The sequence below is a fragment of the Oncorhynchus mykiss genome, chromosome 22 (assembly GCF_057628025.1).
Source record: "Oncorhynchus mykiss isolate SJ-2025 chromosome 22, ASM5762802v1, whole genome shotgun sequence".
NCBI classification, from domain to species: Eukaryota; Metazoa; Chordata; class Actinopteri; order Salmoniformes; family Salmonidae; genus Oncorhynchus; species Oncorhynchus mykiss.
The window spans coordinates 37,847,991-37,874,874 of record NC_143043.1 but is presented as its reverse complement, the minus strand read 5'-3'; the positions used below and the strand labels follow the sequence as shown (position 1 = coordinate 37,874,874).

The 26,884-nt window shown below is 41.1% G+C and overlaps 2 protein-coding genes across 46 annotated transcripts in view; both read right to left on the bottom strand.

The window, feature by feature from the left end:
• LOC110501770 (titin) overlaps positions 1 to 2,341 on the bottom strand; it is a 186,535-nt gene extending 184,194 nt beyond the window's left edge. For all 45 annotated transcript variants that reach the window (XM_090215944.1, XM_090215945.1, XM_090215946.1 and 42 more), the window contains exon 1: positions 2,113 to 2,341. The gene's annotated coding sequence lies outside the window, so the exon portion shown is untranslated. The remainder of the gene's footprint in view (positions 1 to 2,112) is intronic.
• A 16,214-nt stretch (positions 2,342 to 18,555) lies between these two features.
• Positions 18,556 to 26,884, bottom strand: part of LOC110501775 (titin) — a 175,594-nt gene continuing 167,265 nt past the window's right edge. Inside the window, exons 193-198 of the mRNA XM_090215073.1 lie at positions 26,496 to 26,801; positions 25,790 to 26,386; positions 21,569 to 25,603; positions 19,871 to 20,911; positions 19,364 to 19,759; positions 18,556 to 18,857 (exon numbers count right to left, since the gene is read on the bottom strand). Of these exons, the coding sequence (XP_090071199.1) occupies positions 18,556 to 18,857; positions 19,364 to 19,759; positions 19,871 to 20,911; positions 21,569 to 25,603; positions 25,790 to 26,386; positions 26,496 to 26,801 (6,677 nt within the window). The remainder of the gene's footprint in view (positions 18,858 to 19,363; positions 19,760 to 19,870; positions 20,912 to 21,568; positions 25,604 to 25,789; positions 26,387 to 26,495; positions 26,802 to 26,884) is intronic.

The window sequence follows — 26,884 nt, the reverse complement described above, 5'->3', positions numbered from 1 at the left end:
CTGGCCAAACCCTGGGACACAGTACCTAGTGTCAGCCCAAAGACAAGACAATAACAACTGGAGGCTGACAATCAGCAGAACTCAATGGCAGTTAACATGTGGCCTACAATGCTTAGGCCTACAGGCAATTTACAGTGCCACTCTAAACGTAAAAATCTATGTAATTACACAACAGAAATGGCCAAGAGAAATGTATGCCTACTTTTTGCGTTGATTATTAAATGAACATGCCAAACAATTGGAAGTTAACCTATATTATAGAGCTCTCACTAACACAAGTCTGCAATCCATGAAGTTTTATATTTCACTAGAACGTTTCAAAGAGATCATAAAAAGTTCAGAATTGCAATGGGCAGGTTCAGAAATGCATTACCATGCATGTAACCATATGAGCAAGATTGGACGTAAATAGCTAGGCTTATTTCATGACATTCACAGGCACCAGTCCTACATTCTAGAAGAATCAGGCCTGGGCTTACATTACAAGTACCACGTTTCTGCCTACATTATACAATTTACAAGATATCAATATCCAACTTAACCAATTAGACCAAAGTTCAGTTGTCACATTCATTTTTTCATTATAATAACAAAATACTATTATTTGTTCGGGAATCTAGTGACCTAAACCTCCCTATGTAGGCCTATGTTGTTTGACAATAAATTAGGATGTAACCATGTTATTCTACAATAGCACAGAGAACATAGGCTACATTTTATAACATTGAAACCAATTTACTTCACCATAGTCACAATACACAAAATGTTTAGTAAATTCAGTCTGTATGTTTTATAAATTACTCAAGTTAAAATCTGCCCTGGTTTAACAACTTTCTCCATCAGCTCTTATTCAGAAGCAGTCATATATCCAATATGGAAATGTAATATTCCTCTTTAGAAACAGTCTCTGAGACACCTGTGTAGGCATACTTCCATGCAACAGTGAAATATCAACATCAATATACTAATGAATTATCCCAATTGAATGTCAATGGATAGGTTATTATCAGCCTGGGATTAAAACACACTGGAGAAAAATGAATGTTTTATGTCAAGCAAATGACAAAGGCCAGGTGCACACAAATGTCCCAGGTCCACATTAATCTGAGACATTTCTGATCATGACATTGCATCCGTATACTACATCAACAAAATGAATCAAAAACTCCAACAGAATATCTCTTTAAACATCAAATTGAGGGCAATGTATTTCTTCTATCACAGGCAGCCCTTCTGTAAACTCGCTTCGATACCATTGCCTTGCTATAACTGAAGTGACACTACCAGACTGTCCCTGTCAGTCAAAATCTCAATCAACTCTGTCACTGGGGAGGAACTTTACCTATATCAAAACCTTATCCAAAAACAAATATCTTCCTTATTTTACATTTACACAATAGGCTATAAGAATTGCTTTGAGAGTATCATAATGTCATGGATTTAAACGTAGGATAATCCAAGTGATAATGCAAAACTATTTGACTCCTGTGAATTCCTATGGGAGGGCCTGCTCAAATCCCCTGTTTTAGGGTGTTTATGACCACCATAAATACATGTTTTTCCAATACATCAAAAGACTTGGACCATCATGTCAAATGTCATCAGACGTTAGAATTCAATAAAAACCTGTACAAAACTGAATTAACTTCAGATATTTCAAGATTGGAATCTGAGCGACAGATATGGCAGTCTCCAAAAATAATCTGTCCCTCGCTTGCTTGATTGACAGTCACCATGTGGCACATAGCTGGAGGTGCAACTGATAGCCCTGCTGCTGATTCCCTTAAAAAGACATTGCTCCGCAGCTGGGACACCACTCTAATGCTATCAGGGGCTATTCTTGGCTTTCTGAATCATAGCACCAATCCAAATTCACCATAAAGTAACCTTGAGGGATCCAAAACAGCAGTTATCAGCAACAGCGTTTTTAATGTAAAGATATTCAATTAACAGTAAGTGACAAAGTATTATAAATATTTACAATCAAATATAACAATGTCCATACTGTGGAACCATTCTTGCTAAAACTATTGTTTAGCAACAAACAATGTAAACAACGATTAAGGAAATAAGACATGTTGCATAATTGATTACCAAGTAAAAATGACTTACTTGTATCCACAAGGGTGCCTTGAACAGATGGGACAGTGCCCAGATGGCTGTAGCCTCAGCAGCTATCTCTTTATCCAGAAATGTTTCCAGAAAATCCAAGGTGAGAACGGTTGAGCCTCCAAAATAACCACCCAAAAACAAAACCACACAGTTTCTTAGCTGTGTAGTTCTGTTTTTCTCCTTGCAAATCCCTACACCTGAGGCAAGGCTGGGAATGCTCCAACTGCTCAGAAGTACCAATATGGTTGTTTAACTTTATATACTTGGGGACAAAACAGCATCATCACTTCACTGCCACTCCCCATTGGCCACCCTGTCAGAGGCATCATGGGAAAAGGAGCCATTTATGCAAGCTCACACCTGTCACTCACTCCACACTGGTGGGAGATCAGCGTTTCATTGCTCTTTGTTTGGGTACTAATATTTACTCTTTCATAAAAGGTGATAATTAATATGGAGTTAACTTAAATCAACTTAACACTACAGAAACAAATATTATAATTAATGTACAAAAAATAAGTAACTGACTCATTAAATAGCTGGTGACCAAAAGGAGAGAGTGGCTGTCCCTGTCACTCAAACTAAAGACGAACCCCTTTACAAGAGGAACAAATGCAATATTTACACTATTAGTCACCATGCTAGTTACATCCCATAGATTTAAACAAATTAAAATATACACTGTTGGCAATATGTTGGTGTACTGTACCAACATGTACAGAAGACTTAGTACAGGTTATATGTGTTGATAATTAGTGCCAAGTTAGTTAGTAAGACTTGAGTGTTAGATAACTCTAGGTTTTGTAACCTGCTTTGGTAACAACATTGCTTGAAGATGTTCAACATCCTTCCTCTGGGAAACGTAAAATGCCTTGACCAGTAAGGTTTGGTATGCCAATCATGTTCATATCTAGCTCTGAAATATTTTTGTCGAAATAATTTATTGAAAATGTAACGACTAAAAGGATTGTAACCAACAAGGAAAGGGAAAGGGGGATACCTAGTCAGTTGTATAACTGAATGCATTCAACTGAAATGTGTCTTCCACATTTAACCCAACCCCTCTGAATCAAGCATATTACATCACGTATACATCTGGACATCCTATTTCTTTTAGAAACGTTTGTGTATTGAGAAATGACTGTAAAATGACTAATATATGGGATCATTCACAATATACTGTCAATTGAAAGCATCCTATTGGGAAAAAATTGATAATTCCTGAATTAACTTGGTGTTAAACCCAACCATGTACTTTAAAACTTTTTTATTGTTTATTTGACTAGCAAATTGATAGAGAACATTCAATAATCTGGGTGCTAATGCAATGGAGAAGTGAGGGGTGAATGAGCTGTTGAAGCTTGGAACAATAAGCTTGCCATGATGGTATGGCCAGGTTGAGTATTTGTTCAGGACAGGGTTAACAGCCCTACACTTGCTGTAAGATGCCATGGTATCTTCAGTAACCACAAGTTATGTTCAATGTCCCACCTTGGCTACACTATTAAAAGAATAACAAAATGATTTGGAACTTTTTGCAATTAGGACGTCGCCATTTTGCGGATGTTGGGAAACACCTGAAAAGGTTGTATAGCCTAATGCTTTGTTATGTTTATAATTAGTTTCTTTTGGGATATGGTTTACAATATTTGATACTGTATATTGTATACTGTATTCATGATGTCACAAAATTAAATTGCCATTGCTTGTGATCAGTGACCTTTTTCCCCCTCTCCTCATGTTTTCTTTCAGAAGCACAGAGCACTGTTGGCTGCTCTTACAGTCTGGTCTGGTCCTAGTCAGGCAGCTGCTCTCTTTCACTCTCATCTTGGCTGACTGAAAATAAATTCTATATTTAGGCCTATCAAAACTCTAAGGGAAAACCCAGGGGCAATTGTAAAAAGTACAGTCGCTGAATTTGTTACTTTCATAGGAAAAGTCACTAGGGTGGTCTGACAAACCCCTAGACCTAGTGACAAAGTTGCACTAAATTGGCAACACAACCAACTCTGTTATAATAATTATACAGCATTATATTTGGGTCCTAGATATTAGGGATATTCAGTAGCTGATTTGCATAGGAACAGTGACTTGCGTAAGTACTCACCCCCCTTGGCATTTTTCCTATTTTGTTGCCTTACTACCTGGAATTAAAATAGATTTTTGAGGGCATTGTATCATTTGATTTACACAACATACCTACCACTTTGAAGATGCAAAATATTTTTTTATTGTGAAACAAACAAGAAATAAGACAACAAAAAAAACAGAAAACTTGAGCGTGCATTACTATTCACCCTCCCCCAAAGTCAATGCTTTGCAGAGCCACCTTTTGCAGCAGTTACAGCTGCAAGTCTCTTTGGGTATGTTTCTATAAGCTTGGCACATCTAGCCACTGGGATTTTTGCCCATTCTTCAAGGCAAAACTGCTCCAGCTCCTTCAAGTTGGATGGGTTCCGCTGGTGTACAGCATTCTTTAAGTCATACCACAGATTCTCAACTGGATTGAGGTCTGAGCTTTGACTAGCTCATTCCAAGACATTTAAAAGTTTTCCCTTTAACCACTCGAGTGTTGCTTTAGTAGTATGCTTAGGGTCATTGTCCTGCAGGAAGGTGAACCTCCGTCCCTGTCTCAAATCTCTGGAAGACTGAAACAGGTTTCCCTCAAGAATTTCCCTGTATTTAGTGCCATCCATCATTCCTTCAATTCTGACCAATTTCCCAGTCCCTGGATGGTGTTCTCGGGCTGATGAGAGGTGTTGGGTTTGCGCCAGATATAGTGCATTCATTGATGGCCAAAAAGCTAAATTTTAGACTCATCTGACCAGAGTACCTTCTTCCATATGTTTGGGGAGTCTCCCACATGCCTTTTGGCGAACACCAAATGTGTTTGCTTATTTTCTTCTTTAAGCAATGGCTTTTTTTTCTGGCCACTCTTCTAAAAAGCCCAGCTCTGTGGAGTGTACGGCTTAAAGTGGTCCTATGGACAGATACTCCATTCTCCGCAGGGGAACTTTGCAGCTCCTTCAGGGTTATCTTTGGTCTCTTTGTTGCCTCTCTGATTAATGCCCTCCTTGCCTAGTCCATTAGTTTTGGTGGGAAGCCCTCTCTTGGCAGGTTTCTTGTGGTGCCATATTCTTTCCATTTTTTAATAATGGATTTAATGGTGCCTTAGTGGTGTTGCAGACTCTGAGGCCTTTCAGAACAGGTGTATATATACTGAGATCATGTGACAGATCATGTGACACTTAGATTGCACACAGGTGGACTTTATTTAAGTAATTATGTGACTTCTGAAGGTAATGTGTTGCACCAGATCTTATTTAAGGGCTTCATAGCAAAGGGGGTGTATACATATTCACGCACTACATTTTCTCTTTTTTGTTGTTGTTATTTTTTTTATTCACCAATTTGACACCAGTCATGTCCATTACATGAAATACAAATAAACACACAGACAGGTAAGGTAGGTAAAGGCTCCCAGAACATTTACACCTGGCCTAATGGAAAATCAGAAAGCAGTTGTAAGGACTTCACAGAGCCGTGGAAGTGAACAGAAAAGTGAACATTCATACAATTGCAATATTCTTTTCATAAAACCGATATACAGTTGAAGTTGGAAGTTTACATACACTTAGGCTGGAGTCATTAAAACTTGTTTTTCAACCACTCCACAAATTTCTTGTGAACAAACTATAGTTTTGGCAAGTCAGTTAGGACATCTACTTTGTGTATCACACAAGTCATTTTTCCAACAATTGTTCACGGACAGATTATTTCACGTATAATTCACTGTATCACAATTCCAGTGGGTTAGAAGTTTACATACACTATGTTGACTGTGCCTTTAAACAGCTTGGAAAATTACAGAATTATGTCATGGCTTTAGAAGCTTGTGATAGGCTAATTGACATCATTTGAGTCAATTGGAGGAGTACCTGTGGATGAATTTCAAGGCCTATCTTCAAACACAGTGCCTCTTTGCTTGACATCATGGGAAAATCAAAAGAAATCAGCCAAGACTTTCACAGGTCTGGTTCATCCTTGGGAGAAATTTCCAAATGCCTGATGGTACCACGTTCATCTGTACAAACAATAGTACGCAAGTATAAACACAATGGGACCACGCAGCCATCATACCTCTCAGGAAGGAGAGGCGTTCTGTCTCCAAGAAATGAACATACAATGGTGCAAATAGTGCAAATCGATCCCAGAACAACAGCAACGGACATTGTGATGATGCTGTAGGAAACAGGTACAAAAGTATCTATCCACAGTAAAATGAGTTCTATATTGACATAACCTTAAAGGCTTGCTCAGCAAGGTTTGAAGCCACTGCTCCAACACCGCCATAAAAAAGCCAGTCTATGTTTTGCAACTGCACATGGGGACAATGATTGTCCTGTTTGGCCATAATGACCATTGTTATGTTTGGAGGAAAAAGGGGGAGGCTTGCAAGTCGAAGAACACCATCCCAACCGTGAAGCACGGGGGTGGCAGCATCATGTTGTGGGGGTGCTTTGCTGTAGAAGGGACTGGTGTACTTCACAAAATAGATGGCATCATGAGGCAGGAAAAGTATGTGGATATATTGAAGCAACATCTCAAGACATCAGTTAAAGCTTGATCGCAAATGGGTCTTCCAAATGGACAATGACCCCAAGCATACTTCCAAAGTTGTGGCAAAATGGCTTAAGGACAACAAAGTCAAGGTATTGGAGTGGCCGTCACAAAGCCCTGACCTCAATCCTATAGAAAATTTGTGGGCAGAACTGAAAAAGCATGTGTGAGCAAGGAGGCCGACAAACCTGACTCAGTTACACCCGCTCTGTCTGGAGGAATTGGCCAAAATTCACCCAATTTATTGTGGAAGCTTGTGGAAGGCTACCCAAAACGTTTGACCCAAGTTAAGCAATTTAAAGGCAATGCTACTAAATACTAATTGAGTGTATGTAATCTTCTGACCCGCTGGGAATGTGATGAAAGAAATAAAAGCTGAAAGAAATCATTTTCTCTACTATTATTCTAACATTTCATATTTTTTTAATTAAGTGGTGATCCTAACTGACCTAAGACAGGGAATTGTTACTCGGATTAAATGTTAGGAATTGTGAAAAACTGATTTAAAATGTATTTGGCTAAGGTGTATGTAAACTTCAACTGTATACTGAGACTACAAAATATGCTATTTTCAGGTGAAAGCTATGATCCCTTGATGTCACTTGTTAAATCCATTTCAATCAGTGTGGATGAAGGGGAGGAGACAGGTTTAAGAAGGATTTTTAAGCCTTGAAACAATTTAGACATGGATTGTGTATGCGTGCCATTCAGTAGGTGAATGGGCCAGACAAAATATTAAAGTGCCTTTGAAGGGGGTACTGTCGTAGGTGCCAGGTGCACCAGTTTGTGTCAAGAACTGGAACACTGCTGGGTTTTTCACGTTCAACAGTTTCCCTTCCCTTGTGTATCAATAATGGTCCACCGCCCAAAGGACACCTAGCCAACTTGACAGAACTGTGGGAAGTTTTGGAGTCAACATGGGCCAGCATCCCTGTGGAATGCTTTCGACACTTGTTGGGTGCAACTCAATATTAGGAAGGTGTTCTTGATGTTTTTATACTCAGTGTATATCGTTATTCTATCGAAAAAATGCAACTGATATCGATATACTGTAAACTTTCCATATCAGTGCCCATCACTTGTACTGTAAATGCTAAGATGCTGTGAAAGTGTTGCAAAAACATGAAATGCCAGTAATATTAAATTAACAAGCAGCAGGTAAAAATAATAATATGTACATGTTACATGTTGGACCTAGACTTGGCGCTTCGGTACCACTTGCCATGCGGTAGCAGAGAGAACAATCTACGACTTGGGTGGCTGGAGTCTTTGACAATTTTTAGAGTCTTCCTCTGACACCGCCTGGTATAGAGGTCCTGGATGGCAGGAAGTTTGGCCCCAGGGATGTTCTGGGTTGTACACACTACCCTCTGTAGTGCCTTGTGGTCGGAGACCGAGCAGTTGCCATACCAGGCGGTGATGCAACCAGTCAGGTTGCTCTCGATGGTGCAGCTGTATAACCTTTTGAAGCTCTGAGGATCCATGCCAGATATTTTCAGTCTCCTGAAGGGGAATAGGCATTGTCGTGCCCTCTTCATGACTGTCTTGGTGTATTAAGACCATGATAGTTGATGCGTGATGTGGACACCAAGGAAGCTCTCGACCTGCTCCACCACAGCCCTGTCGAGGTTAATGAGTGCGTGCCTGGCCCTCCTTTTCCTGTAGTCCACGATCAGCTCATTTATCTTCAACACGTTGAGGGAGAGGTTGTTGTGCTGGCACCACACTGCCAGGAGTGGACTCATAGAGTGGACTCAGTAATCATGTACTGTTCTTGTTGCAAAGTAAGGCTTTCATCCAGTCTGTATTCTTACTGCAAACAGTTTCTTTGAAGAGCTTGTATTCGCAGTCAGTCACGTTATCTTCCCACGCATGAGGCGCTGTCAAAATACAATAAGCTACATCACTTGACTTGACTGCTTGGATGGGCATAGGCAGGAAGTGGGAATGAAACTCACTTTACAAAATGAATGCACGAAGCTTATATAATCTTGGTGTATCTTGTCAAAATAATTTTGCCAGTGTCTGTCATTTAGAAACAGTTTTCATCACTGGCTGTGTGAGTTGTTCTCAACCACCCGTTCTTTCTACCATGCATTTTATAGGAATAATGAAATACATACTTCCATCTAATATATTTATACCATCCATCACCTCACAATTTCTCTGTTTATTTTTAAACAACATTTCGATCAAACATTACAGGATGATATGAATAAAAACAGCCAAATATGAGAATATTGCAAACATTATTTGTAGCGTTTGTACGCACAATGTATTTATTTTAGCTTGTAACTATAGCAGCATCGGAACTCACTATGGCACTATGTTAGCTGTCATTGGATATATTTATTTTTACCAAAAGAGAAAACTTGTTTGCATTCTATCCACATGGATTTTGGCGAAATGGGCCTATATACAAATGTTTGTAAACAAGAGCAAAAGGTTCCAGATTCAGCCCATTTGTATTGAAAGGCCCCCAGGCCCAAAATCTTTGGTTGAGATTTGAGGAACCAGGACCTGACTGAGTTTGTCCTATTTGTAGAAAGCAGGCATGGGTTTCCATGTCCCCTGGCCCTCCCAGCCTCGCTCAGCCCCCGGCACTGATACACTGAAGAGGGTTATTTTGGTCAACGAACACAGGGGGATGGAGATGTGATTTATACAGGCAAGCCATTTCTGTCCTACTGGCCTGGCTCACATGTCAGCCGGGGACAGCTGCAGGTCGCTAAATCCAAGTTAGGGTGAGCTATAAACTCTCACACCAACTTGTTCTAATGAAAACTAACAGGACAGGGCAGTTTTTTTGATAGGAAAACACCAACGAACAATATCCTATACATGGAAGGAAACATAGAAAGTGGAAATGACCAAGACAAAATGGAGGTGTGGGTCATTTCAGGTTTATGCTTTTTGTGCCTCACTGCCAAGACATCACATTATGCTTATGGTGTAAAAATGCAAAGCAGCTGCTGAAGCCAGAAAGGCCCCCCTGACCTGCCGAGCTGGCCTCTCTTTCAAATAAGGGAGAGGTAACTGTGAAGAGGCAAAAAAAATCACCATTTAAGAAAGACAATTATTTATAGCCAATAAATTATTTTCAGATACCTTAAATTATGTACTGTAGTATCAACTACCAAATAGTCCCTTCATGGTCACTACAGACACGGGATTTCCCAACTATTAACACCACAGATCACTGGACAAGTCAGTTGCTGGTTATTCATTGTTTGTGCTTCACGTTTCCTATGATGCCAATTCTTATCCAAATAGTGCCACTCATCAGCTGAAGGCAGGAGCAGCTGGATCTGATAGAATGTCAGCAGCATGTTTACTAATGCATATTCATTTGGTTGTGTTGGTAAAAGTACTGTACAGCCGAGCAAGTGGCAATGTGTTCACAAATGTGTTCAATGCAATACTGTATTTCAAATATTTCATCATGATTATTTGAAATATGAAAGTGCAGCAGAGCATGGAAATCATCCTAAATTAAGTTGCAATAAAATAAAATGGTATAGAAGTATTAGACAGTATTTAACAATATATAACACATGTAGACATATATATACTATAATATATTGTATAACAATATATAATATATCAAACTAAATTAAGAACAAATGAACAAATGACAATTGCAAATTATGTATAACAAATATAGTAAAATTGGCTATTTACTGTCTGCGCCAAGGATGTTTGAACACATTTTTTTATAGTCAGGTATTTCTCTTTCTGGGAGACAGTCATGTATTACTTGTCCAGACACCTATTCACAAGGTTTGTGTCATTCCTATACACACTGTATGACAGAGCAACATTCAGCCACGGGCCAATTTTTTCTTGATCGGATGGTCATGTGGCTGAAACATAATAAACAAGTGTTTTAGACTGGAAATTGACCGCAATAAGCCCAAACATATTTAATATTTAACTAAAGCATAATCATTTCAAACCTTGATTACATTTGGGGACATTGCCCTGCGTCCGGTGCCATCTTTTGGATGAGGCATTAAAACTGGTTTACTGAATCTCTGTGGTCATTCAAAATCCCAACCTGGCCACAATCCATCAAGGCCACCGAATCATCCCCCTCATTCCTATTTGGCATTTATCACTCCTCACCTCTCCACCAGATAGCTGATATGTGATGAGCTTTCTGACACAAAAATGGTGTTTCCCCATACTATGCAAAGTGTTTTGAGTAACTCAGTTAGTAGAAAAGTGCTATATAAATCCAATCAATTATTAATTGGTATCATTTGTATACAATCACATCTCTCTGTGTGTGGGAATACTTTGGAACAGATTTCCAAAAGCGATTAATTTTTTTCTGAAAACTTGGGCGGCCAAATAAAACAGCCCGTGGGCCGCCAATTGGGGAAACCTGCTGTAACAGTTGGGACCACAGGGTTGGGATTCGTTCTAAAAGAAAGCACAAGTGCCATCTCCTGGAGAAACATACCCATCCCTCTACGCATTGTTGTATTTTTTATTCACCACATTTTTCACCTAAATCCAATTGAATGGTACACATCTTCGTTGATTTCATTTTCAATTCATTCAACAAATGGGTAAAAAAGAGCATAACACCCCCTTTTATAACAGGGGTTTTATGCATAATATGTCCCCCTATTTTAGGTAAGCATTATGCAAACAAGTACATGGACAAATATGGAAGCTGCAGATGAGGGGTGGAGCATCAGACTTGGGACAATTTTAGCGATCCCAGTGGCCCCACAGTCCAAAAACTACAACGGAAATATAGCCGTTCAGCCATGACTGTAGTTTTAGTAGAGAAGTTGTGAAGCATTTTCCAATAGTTTCAGAATAATGCAGTTTAATTTTTCATTTATTACTTCACTTATGGAAAATAATAAAAACATATTATGGAAAATAAAAGCATTTAATGTTCCAATTTCCAGTAAACCTGTCTAACAATTAGATATGCTGCTCTTTGTTTGGTATTTGTGAGATTTAGCATGTGGCTGAATGGTATAACAGGCTACAATTAATACCCCCTCTAGGTGGTGAAAGGCTTTCAGAGATATCAAACACCCCCTCAGAGGTGTAGCAAGGAGGCTGCCCTCAGCCAGATTGTTCTGGAAAATGTCAATAGAGGCTGGCAACAAAGATGAAGACCCATATGGGTGAAATGCTGTTGATGGAAACTTTAGGAACAGCACTAATATTTGAAGCTATTTTCCCTCGCCTCTGAATCGTCTGAGACTTATGCCATCTGCTGGATGTGTGCACACTTACCACAACAAATGAAACCAAGAGACTCTCAACGAAGGTGTCTACTTTGGCATCTTCTTTTGTCCTTCTTATGTTTTTCTTGGTATAGGAGTTTATCAAGCGTGGAGTCAACTTTAAATATATCATTTTTGTAACTTCATGAAGGTATTCTCTTCAGCAATCATGCTTAGCCTCATATTACGTTGTGCTACATTTGTCCAGCCTATACGGGCCCTATCTCTGTGTGTGTGTGTGTGTATGTGTGTGTTCAGCCAGAATCCAAAAGGGCTTAATTTAGAATTGATGAGTAGACATACCTTGCACTGTGTTTGTTATCAGTTACCTCATTCTACATGGCTATTAGGTAATAGGTTATACATATGTTTTCTTTTTTTTTTTACATGATGAGGTATTGTGTTATATATATATACTACCGTTCAAAAATGTGGGGTCATTTAGAAATGTCCTTGTTTTTAAACTAAAATCACATTTGTTGTCCATTAAAATAACATTAACTTAATCAGAAATACAGTGCAGACATTGTTCATGTTGTAACTGACTATTGTAGCTGGAAACGGCATATTTTTTAAATGGAATATCTACATAGGCGTACAGAGGCCCATTATCAGCAACCATCACTCCTGTGTTCCAAAGGCACGTTGTGTTAATTTTCAAGGCAAAACTGCAGGGATGTGTGTGCTTTTGGGACCTTTAACAGAATGTGACTTGCAGAACGGATGTTGTACAGTGCCTTGCGAAAGTATCCGGCCCCCTTGAACTTTGCGACCTTTTGCCACATTTCAGGCTTCAAACATAAAGATATAAAACTGTATTTTTTTGTGAAGAATCAACCACAAGTGGGACACAATCATGAAGTGGAACGACATTTTTTGGATATTTCAAACTTTTTTAACAAATCAAAAACTGAAAAATTGGGCGTGCTAAATTATTCAGCCCACTTAAGTTAATACTTTGTAGCGCCACCTTTTGCTGCGATTACAGCTGTAAGTCGCTTGGGGTATGTCTCTATCAGTTTTGCACATCGAGAGACACATTTTTTCCCATTCCTCCTTGCAAAACAGCTCGAGCTCAGTGAGGTTGGATGGAGAGCATTTGTGAACAGCAGTTTTCAGTTCTTTCCACAGATTCTCGATTGGATTCAGGTCTGGACTTTGACTTGGCCATTCTAACACCTGGATATGTTTATTTTTGAACCATTCATTGTAGATTTTGCTTTATGTTTTGGATCATTGTCTTGTTGGAAGACAAATCTCCATCCCAGTCTCAGGTCTTTTGCAGACTCCATCAGGTTTTCTTCCAGAATGGTCCTGTATTTGGCTCCATCCATCTTCCCATCAATTTTAACCATCTTCCCTGTCCCTGCTGAAGAAAAGCAGGCCCAAACCATGATGCTGCCACCACCATGTTTGACAGTGGGGATGCTGTGTTCAGCTGTGTTGCATTTACGCCAAACATAACGTTTTGCATTGTTGCCAAAAAGTTCAATTTTGGTTTCATCTGACCAGAGCACCTTCTTCCACATGTTTGGTGTGTCTCCCAGGTGGCTTGTGGCAAACTTTAAACAACACTTTTTATGGATATCTTTAAGAAATGGCTTTCTTCTTGCCACTCTTCCATAAAGGCCAGATTTGTGCAATATACGACTGTTGTCCTATGGACAGAGTCTCCCACCTCAGCTGTAGATCTCTGCAGTTCATCCAGAGTGATCATGGGCCTCTTGGCTGCATCTCTGATCAGTCTTCTCCTTGTATGAGCTGAAAGTTTAGAGGGACGGCCAGGTCTTGGTAGATTTGCAGTGGTCTGATACTCCTTCCATTTCAATATTATCGCTTGCACAGTGCTCCTTGGGATGTTTAAAGCTTGGGAAATCTTTTTGTATCCAAATCCGGCTTTAAACTTCTTCACAACAGTATCTCGGACCTGCCTGGTGTGTTCCTTGTTCTTCATGATGCTCTCTGCGCTTTTAACGGACCTCTGAGACTATCACAGTGCAGGTGCATTTATACGGAGACTTGATTACACACAGGTGGATTGTATTTATCATCATTAGTCATTTAAGTCAACATTGGATCATTCAGAGATCCTCACTGAACTTCTGGAGAGAGTTTGCTGCACTGAAAGTAAAGGGGCTGAATAATTTTGCACGCCCAATTTTTCAGTTTTTGATTTGTTAAAAAAGTTTGAAATATCCAATAAATGTCATTCCACTTCATGATTGTGTCCCACTTGTTGTTGATTCTTCACAAAAAATACAGTTTTATATCTTTATGTTTGAAGCCTGAAATGTGGCAAAAGGTCGCAAAGTTCAAGGGGGCCGAATACTTTCGCAAGGCACTGTAAATGTTTCCCCTTAAACCACTCGAGTGTTGCTTTAGCAGTATGCTAGGGTTGTTGTCCTGCTTGTAGGTGAACCTCCGTCCCAGTCTCAAATCTCTGGAAGACTGAAACAGGTTTCCCTCAAGAATTTCCCTGTATTTAGCGCCATCCATCATTCCTTAAATTCTGACCAATTTCACAGTCTCTGCCGATGAAAAACATCCCCACAGGGATGGTGTTCTCGGGGTAATGAGAGGTGTTGGGTTTGCGCCAGACATAGTGTTTTCCTTGATGGCCAAAAAGCTACCTTTTAGTCTCATCTGACCAGAGTACCTTCTGCCATATGTTTGGTGAGTCTCCCACGTGCCGTTTGGCGAACACCAAACATGTTCTGGCCACTCTTCCGTAAAGCCCAGCTCTGTGGAGTGTACGGCTTAAAGTGGTCCTATGGACAGATACTCCAATCTCTGCTGTGGAGCTTTGCAGCTTCTTCAGGGTTATCTTTGGTATTTTTGTTGCCTCTCTGATTAATGTCCTCCTGGTCCATGAGTTTTGGTGCGTGGCCCTCTCTTGGCAGGTTTTTTGTGGTGCCATATTCTTTCCATTTTTTAATAATGGATTTAACAGTGCTCCGTGGGACGATCAAAATGTTGGATATTTTTTTTATAGCCCAACCCTGATCTGTACTTCTCCACAACGTCCCAGACCTGTTTGGAGAGCTCCTTGGTCTTCATAGTGCTGCTTGCTTAGTGGTGCCCCTTGCTTAGTGGTGTTGCTAACTCTGGGGCCTTTCAGAACAGATCATGTGACACTTAGATTGCACACAGGTGGACTTTATTTAAGTAATTATGTGACTTCTGAAGGTAATTTGTTGCACCACATCTTATTTAGGTGCTTCATAGCAAAGGGGGTGAATACATATGCACGCACCACTTTTCCGTTTGAATTTATTTTGAATTATTTGTTACAAGGTATTTTTTTCATTACACTTCACCAATTTTGACTATTTTGTGTATGTCCATTACATGAAATCCATAATAAAAATCCATTTAAATTACAGGTTGTAATGCAACAAAATAGGAAAAATGACAATGGGGTGAATACTTTTGCAAGGCACTGTAAATGAGTATCTGGAGCATCAGCATTTGTGGGTTCAATTACAGGCTCAAAATGGACAGAAACAAGATAACTTTCTTCTGAAACTCATGTCTATTCTTGTTCTGAGAAATGAAGGCTATTCCATGTGAGAAATTGCCAAGAAACTGAAGATCTGGTACATTGCTGTGTACTACTCCCTTCACGGAACAGCGCAAACTACTAACCAGAATAGAAAGAGGAGTGGGAGGCCCCAGCGCACAACTGAGCAAGAGGACAAGTACATTAGAGTGTCTAGTTTGAGAAACAGATGCCTCACAAGTCCTCAACTGGCAGCTCCATTAAATTGTACCCGCAAAACCCCAGTCTCAACGTCAACAGTGAAGAGGCGACACCGGAATGCTGGCCTTCTAGGCAGAGTTGCAAAGAAAAAGACATATCAGACTGGCCAATAAAAATAAAATATTAAGATGGGCAAAAGAACACAGACACTGGACAGGGGAACTCTGCTTCACTTTTAAAAGCATGGACATGTCTACCTGACCCCAAACCTTTGAACGGTAGTGTATATAAACACAAAAGTATGTGGACACCCCTTCAAATTAGTTGATCCACTATTTCAGCCACACCTGTTGCTGACAGGTGTAGAAAATGGAGCACACAGACATGCAATCTCCATAACCAAACATTGGCAGTGGAATGGCCAAAATGAAGAGCTCAATGACTTTCAACATGGCACCATCATTGGATGCCACCTTTCCAGCAAGTCAGTTTGTCAAATTTCTGCCCTGCTAGAGCTGCCCCGGTCAACTGTAAGTGGCTCAGCCACATTGTGGTAGGCCACAAAAGTTCACATAACGGGACTGCCAAGTGTTGAAGCGCGTAGTGCTTAAAAGTCATCTGTCCTCAGTTGCAACACTCACTACCGAGTTCAAGCTGCCTCTGGAAGCAACGTCAGCACATTAATTGTTTGTCTGGAGCTTCATAAAATGGGTTTCCATGGCCGAGTAGCCGCATACAAGCCTAAGATCACCTTTTGCAAAGCCAAGCATTGGCTGGAGTGGTGTAAAGCTCTGTGCCATTGGACTCTGGAGTAGTGGAAACGTGTTCTCTGGAGTGATGAATCACGCTTCACCATCTGGCAGTCCAACAGACTAATCTTGGTTTGGGGGATGCCAGGAGAATGCTAACAGCCCCAATGCATAACGTAAAGTGGAGGAGGAATAATGGTCTGGGGCTATTTTTCATGGTTCGGGCTAGGCCCATTAGTTCCAGTGAAGGGAAATCTTAACTCTACAGCATTCAATGACATTCTAGACGAGTCTGAGCTTCCAACTTCGTGGCAACAGTTTGGGGAAGGCCCTTTTCTGTTTCAGCATGCACAAAGTGAGGTCCATACTGAAATGGTTTGTTGAGATCGGTGTGGAAGAACTTGACTGGCCTGCACAGAACCCTGACCTCAACCCCATCAAACACCTTTGGGATGAATTGGAACGCTGACTTCGAACCAAGCCTAATCGGCCAACAATCAATGCCCGACCTCGCTAATGCTCTTGTGGCTGAATTGGAGCAATGTTTCAACATCTAGTGAAAAACCTTCCCAGAAGAGTGGAGGCTGTTATAGCAGCACAGGGGGGACCAACTCCATAATAATGTCCATGATTTTGGAATGAACTGTTTGATGAGCAGGTGTCCACATACTTTTGGTCATGTAGTGTGAGTGTACAAAACATTAAGAACACATTCCTACTAATAAGTGGCACCCGCTTTTGTCCTGCCCATTCACCCTCTGAATGGCACACATACACAATCCATGTCTCAATAGTCTCAAAGCCGTCCCTTCATCTATACTGATTGAAGTAGATTTAACCTGTTTAGTTTTTGCCATGGAAAGAGCAGGTCTTCCTAATGAACTTATTTCAATCGACTGATTTCCTTATATGAACTTTACCTCAATAAAATATTTGAAATTGTTGCACGTTGCATTTATATTTTTGTTCAGTGTATACATACATACAGTACATAGTGTACATACATACACACACACACACACACATACATTCATACATGCTTGCATACCAATAATGAACACAAATGATAAAACATTTTAGTGCTGATATCATGCTTTATTAAATCAAGGGGAGGTTGCATTTCATTCTACAATTCTAATTTAAATCAAACGAAAGTGCAGGGCAGTACAGTTAATACATTTGGTTTTCTTTTAATTTTAACACAGCAGGTGTTGTCGCTGTGGTACACTTGCTTGATGTTTGCCCTAACACCTGACAAGGTGAAATTCTAAAGCTAACACACAAAAGTAACGCACTCAAGCAAACCTCCAAGAGATGGCTCTGATTCTGCAAAAAAAGTGCCTGATGGACTTTCAATTTGTAATGGCCAGGTTGATGTTGTTCCGAAAATCAATCAAGCAGTCATTTGCCAGAAACAGAGCACCCAAAAAAAACATTTCAGCTCAAGTGCAGGCCGCTCGCACCTTGAGCATGTCATTTAAATGGTGGTATGACATAGTCAGTCCAAAACACAAGGCCTAGTTGTGCTACTTACATGAGGGTTTATGCAAACAGCACTCAGGGTCTTATGATCATGTTACAATTCATAGGAGTATGATAATAACACTGCAGGTAATAACAAACAGTGTCTAACATCTCGTCTCTCTGATTTAGTATAAACTTCAACAGGGAACCTCTCTACCTGTTGAGGAAATCTTAAGACTTCAACTTTTTGTTGAGGCACGGAGTTTAGTTTCAGGTTTTTCAGGGTATTCGTTTCATGTGAAACTTTCTCCTGTTAAACATTTAGTTCCTTTTGTTTCAGTTAATATTGTCATAAATAACAATTCATACATTTTCCATAACCGTTAAATTCGGCTATATACATTATGTACATGTCACAGAAAAATGGATCAAAAATCCTAAGTCATAATTATCCAATATGGCACATTTTATAACAACTTTAGACTTTAGTCTAGTTTGGCATAAATTAATGTCATGTTTGGTATAAAAATAGTTCATATTTACAATAACAGAAATCCAGGTCTTTATCAAGTAAGATTATTTTTTGTTAAATTAATAAATAAAAAGCATTGAAGTTGGGAAAGGGGAGGATAGAAATATTTGGACTGTTTTTTAAGTTTTATGATCGAATGCTTACAGTTACTGTTGCAGTGTCAGATCCAAAGTCATTGTACAGTTTGAGGGTGTACACTCCAGCATCCTCCTCTTTCACACTGGTGATGATGAGTGTAGTGAGGTCCTCTGAGGTCTCGATATGGAACCTACCGCCATGCTTCTCACCAGGTAGGGTTTTTCCACTGCGGGACCATTCGATGTTAGGTGTGGGCTCTCCGGAGAAAGCACAGGCTACGGTGAGAACCTTCCCAAGTTCAATGGTTATATCCTCTGGGAGAGCTTCAATTCTTGGTGCACCTGTTGCACCTTTTAGAGAAAACCAAAAAAATACTTAGACAACTACACCACTACAAATATGGCAAATATTTTACTTAAAGGGGCAATCCGAAGTTGAAACAATTAAAATGTTCCCCTGTTTCGGTAAAAAGCTGAGGGATGGAGAAATTGAGCCACTCTCAAATTCATAGACTATGGATGCAAGGACTGACCATCCATGATATCAAAATTATATTTTTAACCATATTTTATAGTGATATAGTGTTTGCTTACACTTACATTGTTAAAAACATTGGAGTAAAACAAGTTTCTATTTTGGATTCTGGTGAGGTATGACAGTTGAACTAAGCTCATGAGGCATTTATTAGTTATATTCTTCAAGAATCAACTGGTACATATCATTAATTTACAAGTCCAAAACTGTATGTAGCAGCTTTGCAGCATTACTTGTTTAAAGCCTGAAGGTATAATGCCCTATAATGTGGCTATAATGCATTGTAAGACTTGTATGCCATAAGCATGCATGAGATACTCACCTAGCATACCCTGTGCAATGGATCTCATGGAGGACCCCTCCAGGTGAGAGTGACTCATAATTTCGGTCATACTGCTGGAGCTCATGGTATGGGAAGATGTCATGGAAGACATGCTAGATAGAGACATGGTTTCCATCTGCATTTCAGCAGCCATGGCAGCCATGCTAGACATACTGGAGCTGCTGAAAGAGGTCTCCTGGTGCATAGAAGAAGAAGCCATGTGGGCTGATTGGGAAGAGAAGCTTTCCTGCATGCTACTAAGAGCAGCACTCTCCCCCATCATCATCATCTGAGCTCCTCCGTGGATTTCCTTCTTAACGACCTGTTCTGAACTTGTATGGGAAGCCATAGCCATAGATGCCTCTTTTTGACTCTTTGTTACTTGTTTGGTTTTCACTGAAATAGACGAAAAGAGACAAGGAACCACTAGAAACATGCATGTACAAACGTGTATAGAATTGGTACAGAATTGAGTTTAATCAAAATACTTTTTATGGCAGAACTTACCTTTCATGGCCATGTGTTGCTGCACATAAGCTGTGACTTTAGTGTAGATGGATTGGAACACTTGGCCGACAAATGAGAATGAAGATTTAGCAGAGACTCCTCCTTCTGAGATAAGCTCACAAGAGTATTCTCCCTGGTCCTTCTCAGAGAGGTCATTGATAATGAGGGAACAATGCCCATCCACAGACATGTGGAACTCATAGTGACTGCTCTGTGTCAGTTTCACTCCATTCCTGTACCACACAACTTCTCTCACGCTGCTTTCAGATACACAGGACATTCTCACTTTGTCTTTTGAGTTTTCGGCGTTGAGTTGTTGGACAATCTTTGGAGCTTTAGGAGTTGGGGATTTCACAGTTAGTGGAGATTTGATTCTCTTAGGTGTGATTGGTTCAGGAGACTTGACTTGGGGAGGTGACTTCACTCCTTTTGGTTCAGGGGACTTGACTTGGGGAGGTGACTTCACTCCTTTTGGTTCAGGAGACTTGACTTGGGGAGGTGACCTCACTCCTTTTGGTTCAGGAGACTTGGCTGGGGGAGGGGACTTCACCCTAGGAGGTGAGACAACTGGTTCAGGAGACTTGACTCTGGGAGGTGATTTTACTCCCTTTGGCGACATGATTGGCTCAGGAGACTTGACTTGGGGAGGGGACTTCACCCTTGGAGGCGATACAACTGGTTCAGGAGACTTGATCCTGGGAGGTGATTTCACTCCCTTTGGCGACATGACTGGCTCAGGAGACTTGACTGGGGGAGGGGACTTCACCCTTGGAGGCGAAGTAATTGGTTCAGGAGACTTGATTGATGGGGTTGGCGACTTCCCACTAGCGGGTGACATGATTGGTTCAGGAGACTTGATTGATGAGGTAGGGGTTGGGGGAACACTGGGAGGTGAAGCTACTCGTTCAGGAGACTTGAATCCAGGCTCTGGTGACTTCACTGAGACAACAAACTCCTCTTCAACAATTGCTCTGAAAATGGTCAGGCTAAACCGAGTCTCTTGTCTCCCCTCAGCATTCTCAACCACCAGTGTGTAGCTTCCTTCATCAGAAGATTGGACAGAGGAAATTTCAAAGGTAGACTTGTACTGCGTGGTTGACACCATACGATGATGAGAGGATACAATGACTTGTCCCTCATGCATCCATGTAACAGTTGGTGCTGGTTCACCATCAATGTCGCAAGTGAATCGAGCAGTCTCTCCCTCATTAACTGTTACAGACTGTGGTTTAGTTATTATTCTGGCTGCCAGAGTCGACTTGACTTTATGAACAGTCACTTGCTCAACTTCTGACTCCTCCATAGCCCTAATTTTTGTTTCAGATGAAGCATATGTTTCTGATGATGCGTATCTTTCAGACGATGCATGTCTTTCACCCGACAAGTATCTTTCAGTCAATTCAAACTTTCCAGAAGATGCTGACGATAAGGATGCTGCAGATGATAAGTATTCAGTTGATGCATACTTAGCGGATGCAGCATATTTTTCAGATGCAGATACAAATCGTTCAGATGTATCATATCTTTCATATGTTTCAGTTAACTTTGATTTACTTTCCTTCACCTCCATGTGTGTTGCTGAGGAGGAAGCTGCCTTGAAGGATGATATGTGGTAATGGTCTGTCTTTGTGATATCAGGAACAAATGGTTGTGGAGCCACCTCATCTTTACGACGTGATGTATATGTGGAGAATTCACCTTCAGAAACATCAAGGATACCATAGTCGGACGCTTCTCCCTTTGAGTTTGAGCAAACAACACGGTACGTGCCACTGTCCTCTGCCTGACAATCACAGATCTGTATAGACAGCACTCCACTCATGTTTGTGAAGCGGAACTTCTCACTTTGTTGAATCAGTTGTCCATTGTGGAACCACTGGATCTCAGCCTCAGGCTTCGCTTGGACATTCAGAGTGAACTTTGTATTCTGACCACATGGGACGCGATGAGAACGCATTCTCACGGTCACACGTGGGGCGTGGTCGAGGCTGAAGGGTGTTTGGGTCACTGTCTGGTACTTGCGCTCAGATTTCAGTGCAGCCTTTCTTGACTCGTATCTGGACATGATGTCGAATCTGGCTGACCTCTCAAATCTTGAGGATGAGCGGGAGGATCTCTCAGCTGAAGCTGGGGGGCTGGGGGAGTGTGGACGTGTCCTCTCAGGGGTGGGTGATCTCCTTTCCACAATCTCCTCTGGCTCTAGAGGACATGGGCGAGGAGCTCTTATCAGCTCAGAAACAGGGCGCATCAGCTCAATGTATGTAGGAGACAGTGATCTTCTCCTCCTCATGAACTGTGAAACTTCTGTTCTCTTGACCTTGTGCTCGGTTACTTGTGATACTCCTCTTCTTGCAACATGTTTCTTCGCTTCATGACGCAGAGCAGATAACTCGAACCGGACAGGGCTGCTTTTTGGGGAGGCAGAGAAGCCAAGTTCAAGCTCCTCGTCAAGTTGGAGCCTTTCCTCCTCAGCTTTCTTCATTGAGAGGTAATCGTCAATGGGCTGCAGAAGCTCTTCATCACTCATATCACCCAGGGAGCGTCTTCTTGATCTGAAGGATGCCTCTGATCCAGGAGAAGGTGACCGTCTTGCTGGTCTTACTGTTTCCAAGTCATCTTGTGTGAGCTTTGGAATACGCCATCTAGGCCTATACTGGTCAGTGATTCTAGGAAGGGGCATGACATAGAATTGCTCCCACCTGGAGAGACGAATGCGTTTCTGTCTCTTCTGTACAATCTTCTCCATCCGCTCAGGCATTTCGTACTGGTCTCTGAGTTTCTTGTACCACTTCATGTCAGACAAAGGTACAAAGTGTTTAATCAACAGGTCTTCATCCAGAGCACTTGCATCATGGACACGTGGCTCAGGAATTTTATATGGCATGCAAAGTTTCCTTTCCTCGATCTTTACGAATGGTTTTTCTTCTGTGATATCAAATTCACCCTCGCAGTGTTTGGTGCTCACTCCTGGCTTGTATATGTCTGCAGCGTGTTTCAAAGCCTCTTGAGCCACTTGGTTGAATCCAGTAACTTCAGTGGTGGAAAGGCATTGTGCCATTTTCAGTGTCTTGTCAATTTGTTGTTGAACATACTTCTGTTGTTCCACCTCACTCTTATATTCTCTTCTTTTATATGTAATGCGGTCCACCTTCAGTGTGGCCTGGCAACACACTGATCCAACACAGTTTGTTGCGGTAACTTTGTAAAGACCTGAATCCTCAATAAGAGTTTCTCTGACATGCAGAACGTGATAGTCTACATCCTCTTGGACAACTGCGATTTGTTGGTTGAATTCCAATGGCCTGCCATCCTTCTCCCACTTCAGGGTTGGTGCAGGTGTTCCAGAGACCCTCAAGTCAAAACGGACACTATGGCCCTCTACACACTCCACATTAGCCAACAGCCGTTTGAACATTGGCCTCATGGTGTCTTCACTAACAGGGTGAGGTGTCACTGTCAGACGTGCGGTGCAACAATCTTCACCAAACTTGTTGTGGGCCATAACAGTATATTCAGCATCGTCATCAAGTTCAAGATTGTGGATCATCAATTGATAAAGACCCTTGTCACTAATGAAAGTGTACTTCTTATCATTTCGTTTGATTTTCTGTCCAGCCTTCAACCATGTTACTGTTGGCTCTGGATGCACTGTTATGGTTACACCAAAACGAACATCTTCACCGATGTAAGCAGTGCGGTTGTACAGAGGCAGAGTGAACTCTGGTGGTCTTTGCATAAGTCTTTGCTTATCAAGCTTTCTCTTCTTTGTAAGTGAGCGTCCAATAAAGTGTTCACGATAGCATCTCACTGTTTCAACGAAGAGTTCTCCATAGGTGCTATCTTCACCATCCTGACTGACAACTTTGCATCTGTAGACACCATCATCAGATGTTTCAATTTCCTTGACGTAGATGCTAGCAACTCCATTGAAGTAGCTGATTTCATATTTGTGACTTGCTGTTAACTGGCGGGTGCCAAAGTACCAAATTGCTTTTGTGGTTTCATCGTAATTTTCAATGTTGCAAACAAATCTGACATGCCCACCTTCCTCTGAAGATCCATGCATGACTGGACCGGCTCTCAGACCTTCTACAGGGTACGCAATCTTGACTTTGCCAACTGCATAACCTCTGTAACTCCTGAATCCACCACCAAAAGCAACACGCGCTGCTGAGACGATTGTCTCTCTGTCTTTCTTCACCAATGTTTGGTAGTATCTTCTGTGTCTCAATGTTTTGATAGTCTTTGTGCTGAGGTGTTCCAGCTTCAACCTAAGCCAAGGATGTTCCAAAGCTTCATGAGCAGTCATACGTTTCTTCAGATCTTTACACAGCAGTCTGTCACAGAAGTCCATACCTTCGATGCTGGTCTCTTTGAAGGCCTCACTGTCAAAGATGTATTCTGCATTTGAGATATTTTCAATCATTTTTGTGGTTGATTCTGCTGCAAAGGGGTTAAGTCCACTGAGGAGCACATAGGTTAGCACACCAACTGACCACATGTCAGTTGCAGTGCTGACAAGACCATGGCAGTGGACTTCAGGTGCACAGTACTCTGGTGCAGTGAAATTGATTCTGATATTTTCTCCAGGAGTCAGTAATCTAGCCTGGCCCGTTTCAATAATTTTGATGTTTGTGCTCTTTCTTGTGGTGTAGACAATGTTGTCAGGTTTGATTTCAAAATGAGCATAGTTGAGTTTGTGCAAGAACTTCAGAGCTGAGCACACCTGTCTCAGGTACCTAACAATCTCCAGTTCTGAGAGCTCAAAGTTGCCTGTGCCAAGTCGTTCAAAGATGTCCACACCTGAGATAAACTCGTAGATCAAGACCATTTCTTCCAAACTGCCAAAGGACTCGTGTAGGTACATGAAGTTTTTGTGTTTAGCAAGATTTAGTGTCTCAATTTCCCTAGCAACCAGCTCCTGATCAGTACCTTTAATCTTGATAAACTTGGCCATGAATGTCTTCTTGGACTTGTTTTCAACACAGCGATGAACAACGCCAAATGTTCCGGCACGTGCCAGCTCTTCAGATATTGTGTACTGGGCAGCCACCATCTTGATTTTTGATGAATGTGGAGCCTCTTCTTTGGTGATTTCTCTAGCTTCATCAACTTCTTCATCGTAGTTTCTGATAACAGATTTATCCTCTATTGTTGTAACAGGCTCAGTTGGTTCAGAATGATCGCTTAGACCAAACTGGTTCTCCGCAATGACACGGAACTGGTACTTTGTCTTGCCAAACAGAGCGATCATGGTGTATTTAGGCTCGTTGGTTTTACCAGCGCGGATCCACCTGTCACCTGATGTGGGGCACTTCTGGATAATGTAGTTGATGATAGGGCTTCCGCCATCTTTTTCAGGAGGACTCCAGGTTAGAGTGATGGAATCTCTAGTGATTTCACTGACTTTAATGCCCTTAGGAGGATCTGGTACATCTGCCACGGCAACTTCAATGGTCTGTTTGTCAGCTCCGAATCGGTTCTTGGCAGTGATTACATAGTAACCTGTATCCTTCTTCTGAACTCCTTTAGGAAAGACGAGTGAAGTAAATGATCTTGTGACAATCACTTGAGTGTGGGCAGATGATCCCATGATCTCTGGTCCCTTCTGCCATTGGATTTGAGGGTCGGGTTTGCCACTGATTGGAATCTTAATGGTAACCACTTCACCCTTGACAGCATGTACTGCCCCCATGCCTTGCAGTTCTAGAGGTAGGTGGATCTTGGCAGGAACTAGGAGTAGACAGAAGATAAAGAATATAAATTATTTGAGTATATCAATTCTTAACAAATGCAAATAAAATGCAAACTGACCTACATTTGTTCTGAAATGTAAGGGATTTCAAACTTTTTAAAATAAAAATATGTATGTTTAACACAACATTTCCTCTTTTCAACAGCCTATCAATTTTTTTTTACCTTCAACAGTCAGATTCACTGTTGTAGAGATAGATCCTCCTTGGTTTGTTGCCCTGACTTGATAGACACCTGTGTCACTGTCCTCAGCATTGGCAATAATAAGTTGGTAATAGCCTCCCTTGAATTCTTGCAATTTGATTTTGATTCCATCTGAAACAATTTCTTTGCCATTCTTGTACCATTTCACGGCAGGGATGGGATGTCCAACAATTTTGGTGACAAATGTAGCATTTGACTTAAACTTCACAATCATTTCTGGTCTCATTTCTTCTCTGAAGACAGGAGGTTTCATTGTGAGACCTGATTTGGGAATGATGGCCTCTGACACCTCACTCCAACCACTCTCACCACCCATGTTTTCACATTTCACTCGGAACTCATACTCAAAGCCCTCAAGAAGGCCTTTTACAGAGAAATGTGTCTCATGGATTTCATTGGATGTACAAGCGATCCATTTGTTCTGTTTCTTCTCTCGTTTATCCAGGAAATAGTTATTTATCTTTGCACCTCCATCGTCTTTTGGTGGTTTCCAGAACACAAGACAAGAATCCTTGGTCACTTCTGTGACAACAGGCTGCATGGGAATTCCAGGTTTTTCTGAGGAACAAACAATGAGATCGATCTTATAGAAGTGCCTTATTCTCTTAATCGTTACAGTAAACATGATCTATTTGCTATATTTATCACTATCAGCAAGAATACTTACCGAATGGACTCTTGATAATGAGAACACTTGGAACCTCAAGTGCCTCACTGACTCCATATTGGTTCTGAGCAGAAACACGGAAGTAGTATCCAGCATTTTCAATCAGATTTGGAATCCTGCAAGTGTTTCCTGAGACTGACGATGACACAAGTTGCCACTGCTCGCCTTCCTTTGCTTCTCGTTTCTCCACAATGTAATTGGTGATCATTGATCCACCGTCATCCTTCGGTGGTTTCCAGCTGATGATCACTGCACTCTTCAACACAGCATCAACAACAATAGGCCCCTCGGGTTTGGTAGGTTTATCTGAAAACAAAGCAAAAAAATTGGTTCAGTTTATAAAATTACCAATGATATTATCGCAATAATAGTTGTGGAAACAAACTGTT